This window comes from Limulus polyphemus, unplaced genomic scaffold (genome assembly GCF_000517525.1).
Source record: "Limulus polyphemus unplaced genomic scaffold, Limulus_polyphemus-2.1.2 Scaffold54, whole genome shotgun sequence".
Lineage (NCBI taxonomy): Eukaryota > Metazoa > Arthropoda > Merostomata > Xiphosura > Limulidae > Limulus > Limulus polyphemus.
In genome coordinates this window covers 1,361,562-1,367,245 of record NW_013665664.1, presented here as the reverse complement: position 1 = coordinate 1,367,245, position 5,684 = coordinate 1,361,562, and the positions used below count along the sequence as shown (strand labels likewise).

General features: G+C 31.6%; 1 protein-coding gene across 4 annotated transcripts in view; it reads right to left on the bottom strand.

The window, feature by feature from the left end:
* Positions 1-5,684, bottom strand: part of LOC106463682 (protein ST7 homolog) — a 58,595-nt gene that overhangs the window by 32,815 nt on the left and 20,096 nt on the right. For all 4 annotated transcript variants that reach the window (XM_022391515.1, XM_013923744.2, XM_022391529.1 and 1 more), the window contains 3 exons: positions 3,883-3,937; positions 1,780-1,879; positions 1,542-1,639 (listed from right to left, as the gene is read on the bottom strand). In XM_022391515.1, the coding sequence (XP_022247223.1) occupies positions 1,542-1,639; positions 1,780-1,879; positions 3,883-3,937 (253 nt within the window). The remainder of the gene's footprint in view (positions 1-1,541; positions 1,640-1,779; positions 1,880-3,882; positions 3,938-5,684) is intronic.

Genomic DNA, 5,684 nt, shown 5'->3' with positions numbered 1-5,684 from the left:
AAAAAAAAAAAAAAAAGGTATGAGAAAAACATTACTTAACAAACTATAAGAATTAATAAAAAAAATGACATTTTGTGTATGAAAGTATTGTAATGTTAACTGATAATCTGCCAAATTTGGTTAACATACACTTACTAGTTTAAAAGTTATAGCATGAAAACTATAACAAGCACAAAATGGTTATGAGGTCAGTCAGATGGACTGAGCCCATGCTGAAAGGGTTAATGGCATGCAATTTAAATAATAAATAAATTAAGAATACATTTTTTATTTCCCCCCATGGTTCCAGATTTGTGGGATATCCTGTATTATTTTAAAACAAGTGGATTGTGTGCTGTTTGTTTATTGTTGAGATTGATTACTAACATGTCACAGACACCTACTGTAAAGAATCCAGCCCTATACCTAAAACCTGAGAGATAAAAATAAGTCAGTCTGCAAATCTGTAAGTTAATGACAAGCATAGCCAAGTCCATGATCAGTGCGACAGTCTGGGGGGAGTGGAGGAAATGGGCAATTTGTAAAGGAAATCTAGTGCATTTTAACTTACTATTTAAATAGTTATCCAGAATTAATATTAAGATTATTGTTTCTATATTGTATCTCCTATATTTGTACACTAATAACAGTAGAAAAACTGCTAGCTTTCTATAACAGGACTTTGAATTACTTCCACTACATTATTATTTCAATCTGATGTTTTTCCAGATAGGAAGTATTGATTTTATATAAACCTTTAATACATTAATATATATAAAGACAAAATGTGTGTTTGTTTGCACCCTAACTCCTCCGAGCCTATTGGGCTGCTCTCCACCAACATTTGTATGTAAACAATATGATCTATGGGGAATGTCCTAAGGGGGTCAAAATTGAACTAAGCCCTATTTCTATTCTGTAAAGCCTGTTGGTTAAATACTCCCAGCCTATTGAGTCAATCTCAAACGATCTTGACAGGTTGATGTTTTAGTCAATTTTGAATATTTTAAATGGATTTAAAGTCAAAGTACAAAAGCTGTTGGATTGTTTCTCAAACAACCATGCTTTTCTCATGGTCAATGAGATATAGGGGGTTCAAAGGTGGGATCACCTCAAAAGCTTTATTTGTTGGTAGATGGAAAGCAAATTGCAAATGTTGTTTATGAAGAAGCTTTGTTATAATTTTAAAATTTTGAAATAATTTTTATGTTCAAGTTATTACTTTGAAATATATTATTGCTGTTAAACTTGCATTGTTTTAATTAAGTTTAAACATTTCCCGTCAGTTTATGGGTATTTCAGCTTGACAGAGATAAATTCATTTCCAGCCTCCAGCTCAACTTGTGAATGACCACAACATGTTTACAGAAGTGGAAAACCACATACTGGATGCATATTATTAACTCTGTATAATTCACATTATTTCTTCTTGTTTAAAAAACGACCATCTTTTTAAACTCTATCATAATCATAGCAAAGCTTGGGGAAAATGCCTATGCAATTTTACATAAATGTTGGAGACAAAAAGTTCAGTCAAATACATAAAAAAAAAGGGAACTCACATCTCTCATCATTTTGACAGCTTCTTTAAGTTTTCCAAGTTTTCTAGCACACATTGCCAGTCTTCTTCTAATATATACTAGTACATTTGTGTCTCGTCCTACGGGGTACATTGAAAACACAGCACACACAATTACTCAACTTGCACATACACATGTAACAACTTCTTAATCTATAAGTAAATTATGATGAAGCACTTTTGTTTCTAATAATGATACAAAGGATGTTTACTGTACTTACTCCTTAGTGCATCATACTGGGCTGTTTGATGTTGGAGTTGCTGACTCTTCCTATATTGAGTTTCGGCAACTTTTAAAGCTTGCTTAAACAGCTTTTCTGCCTGAAATAAAATCTAAAAAATCAGCATTCCCAAAATACTTAAATAAAAAAAAGTTAAGAGAAATCTAAACAATCACACATGTTGAATGCTAGTTTTTTCATGGCTAGCTATTTAAATAAAGGTTGCAATAAAGAAACTTCTTACAAGTATAAATATTATAGAAACTATATATTTGTTTAAATATGTTTATAAATACCTGATTATATGCTAGATAATTCAGTCACCACCACCAGCTTAAAAATATTAAAAATTATGAATATAAGGCTTAAAATTAACACTTCCAATTGTCTAAAATGGGCAATATTGTGTTCAGAAAAGTGGTTTTAGACATCCACTACTTTGCCCAATGAGAGCCTACTGTCATGCTTGAATGCACCTGCGTGTTGATGGTGGCCGGAATGGCCTAGAAACGTGCTTGCAGTGTTGTCTCTTGCTGGATCAGCATGCCAGGAAATGTTTGTAAACACAGGATGTCAATGGTTATGTCCATCTCTAAAGAGCCTTTGTTTTTTTAATAAAAATCCCTCATTTGTATGTACATTTAGATTTATATAGATACTACTTCACTACATTCAGTGTAGTTCAGTTTTTGTGTGACATATTGCCAATCAATGAATCCATCCTAACCAGAAAACAAGTGATATAGTAATGAAATTTCCAAGCATAATAATTATTAATCATCGGAGTTTCCCATATTCTTACCACTGGTTATCTCTATATCTAGACAGTGCTAGATATTAAAAAATATTTAGAGTCCCAAGCATTATTTTACAATAAACTTTCCTCACTGTTAGTATTAGTAATCTATTTTTTGTCACATTTTGCCCATTTGTATTTTGGATAAGTGGAACTTCTTTTGGATGAGTGAGTTGCAAAACAAGCTCCTTCAATATACGAGTAAATGAAAAAAAATTGAAATTTTGAGCCCTTCATAATATACGTATATATTTAAATTTACATCTACTGTACAATGTCATCTAAATTTGCACCATCACAGAATGGACTGTGTCCATTGAAATTTTTCGAGATGAAGGGAAATAGAAAATGCATGATAAGATCATTAAGGTTTGGTTGATCAAGTTGTGCACATCAATGTCTCTCCTGAAGACAAGTAAAGAAATCACAGTGTGATTATAAAACCAACAGAGACACTGATGGTAATAGCTTTCAGTTGTGTAATAAGCAGCATATATTGGTCAACCAGCAGTGCTACTCTTCTATGAACTGTCCATCAAAAAACCTATCCTTTCTGTATAAGGAAAACTGCCAAACGATGACAGAATTAGCAGTTTTGAAAAATGTCTCTTATAAAGACATAAAAAGGAATGGTAAGAACTGATCAACCCTTAATGTTTTCTAAATTGACACAAAATGTACAGTTCTAATGTATCAGTGTGGCTATTTTCATCTAGTTTGTTCAAGAGATCTTGGCATGGATTTCTATGAGCAAGGAGAAGACCATATCAGTTTTTGCATGTTAAAACTGGTGGAACTGGTACAAAGCACTCATTGGTGCTACTGATAGGGACAGAGACAGGAGTAGATGTGGATTTATTCACTTTTTGTATATAGTGGGCAAAAGAGCATTCACATGGTTGGAGAATAACTGTTTAAGAAACAGAGATTTCTCTGCACACTAGCTTTAGCAGTGGAATGGAGAACAGCAGCATAATTCTGTTTCAGAGTAACTGTTATTAACCTCATTGCCTTAGAGTAAGAGATGTTATATATAGTTTTTGTTTCCTCTACTACTATCTCTTCCATCTTTTTTTACACAACACATGATCTAAAGTAAGAGAGGTGGTAACCAGTGCAATTTATGGTTCCAACTGGCACTTGTTGCTATCAAGAAAAGTCCACCTTTTGAAAGTGCTCGGGTTATAGGGTTTTTATCATCTTGATTACAGTGCTAGTATTTCAATGACATTACGAATATTACTGGACTGCGTAAAAAAACATTTTTTGTTATTGTTGGGCAAAACACATAGGTTGTGATGCCTTACCTCAATAATAGTAGTAGCCTCTTCTTCTGCCAGTAGTATATAAGCTGGTGCACAACTGAATTGATTAATTAAAAACAATATTTCAGAACCTCGCTAAAAAATGATCGCTGATCTTAACTACCACAGTGAAAATTAAGTAAAATAATAACAATACTTCAAAGTACAAAATAAACAATACCATATATATATATATATATATATTGGTTAAATTAACAAAAGAAAATATAAACCAAACTTTTGTAACAAAATATTAATATAAAGAACAGGAAACCAGTTTTGACATGAGTGTTGAAACTAGTTTCCTATTCTTTGTACTAATATTTTGTTCCAACAGTGTTGTTTACTTTTTCCTTAATTTAAATATCAATACTTTATTTCGGTTAGTGCAATATGCTTCATCCAGAAGAGGTAATTTAAAGATGACATTTGAAACTGAACTTCTACCTGTGGTAACACATATATGATGGTCCAAGCTGTCCATCTTCCGTCAATTCTTTGGAGATATTTTCTAACTGAGCATTTACTTATACTAGTACAGTTTAAAGTGCTGTTTGCAAACAACTACAGGTAAGCAAAGCTTCTTACACTTTCCAAAATAAATTATTACCCACCGCATAAGACCTACTTTAGGTAAAATATATGAAAAAAAGGACTATCATATTTTATAAGCAAGTTTTGTATTTAATTTTATTTCTGATGGCATTAGAGAAATGCACATTCATATTAACCCTTTTGCACTGGGTACCCCTTTGAACACTTTTCTGTAGAAGTCACTGTATTACATTTGAAATTTAATTAACTCTTTCAGCATGGGCTCGGTCCCTGGAACTGACCTCATAACCATTTTGTTATAGTATTCATGCTATAACTTTTAACTTAGCAAGAGTATGTTAACACAATTTGGCAGATTATCAGTAAACGTTACAATGCTTTCATACACAAAATATCAAATATTTTTATAAAGTCTTAAGGTTTGTTAAGCAACGTTTTCTCATGCCTTTTTTTCTTTCTGCATGTTGCCTATCCAACATGCAAAGTAATTTTCACTTTAAGATTAAAAATTCTTTTGTGCATCAAAAAATTTTCTTTATAACGTCCAGATAGTTATCAAATGTTTCTTAAGAAAAAACGTTATCTATGGTTCTCTGTAACAATTCTCTGTACGGGTTTGGTTGATTCGACTGATCTCATAACCACATTCAAAAAATTAGAAAATAAAAATAAATTATGCCTTTTTCATTCTAGAATGACTACAAATTATAACATGAAAACATAGATGTTTAGACTAAGTAGCGTAAATCTCGTAACATTATACATTTCTATATATTTATTATTTATATTATATTGACCTTTCAGCCATGCCTGGCTAACAATACAGAAATTACAATGATGCGGTGCACGTGCACTCACGTTACTGTATCCAATAATATATATAACCGACCTTTAGTCTTTTAAAAGTGACCTGTCTTGGCTGTGTTTTAGTACACTAGTATTTTGTAAAATACAGTCACATTTCAATTCTTATACATTATATATGTATATAGATTACTGCTATTTAGAAATAAATTCTTAAACTTATTTTTCTTAAAACACAGAACAGTAAATAAAGAAGTAAGGCACACAATTATCTCTTCCAGTTACGACCTTTGTACTTGGTTGCTGCTTGACGTAAGTTACTAAGCCTTTTAAAATTATGCATGTGGAGGATATGAAACAAAATAATTTTTTTAGGTTTATATATATATATATACAGTTGAATATACCAAAAATTAATAAATTACTATATCAATACAAATAGAATT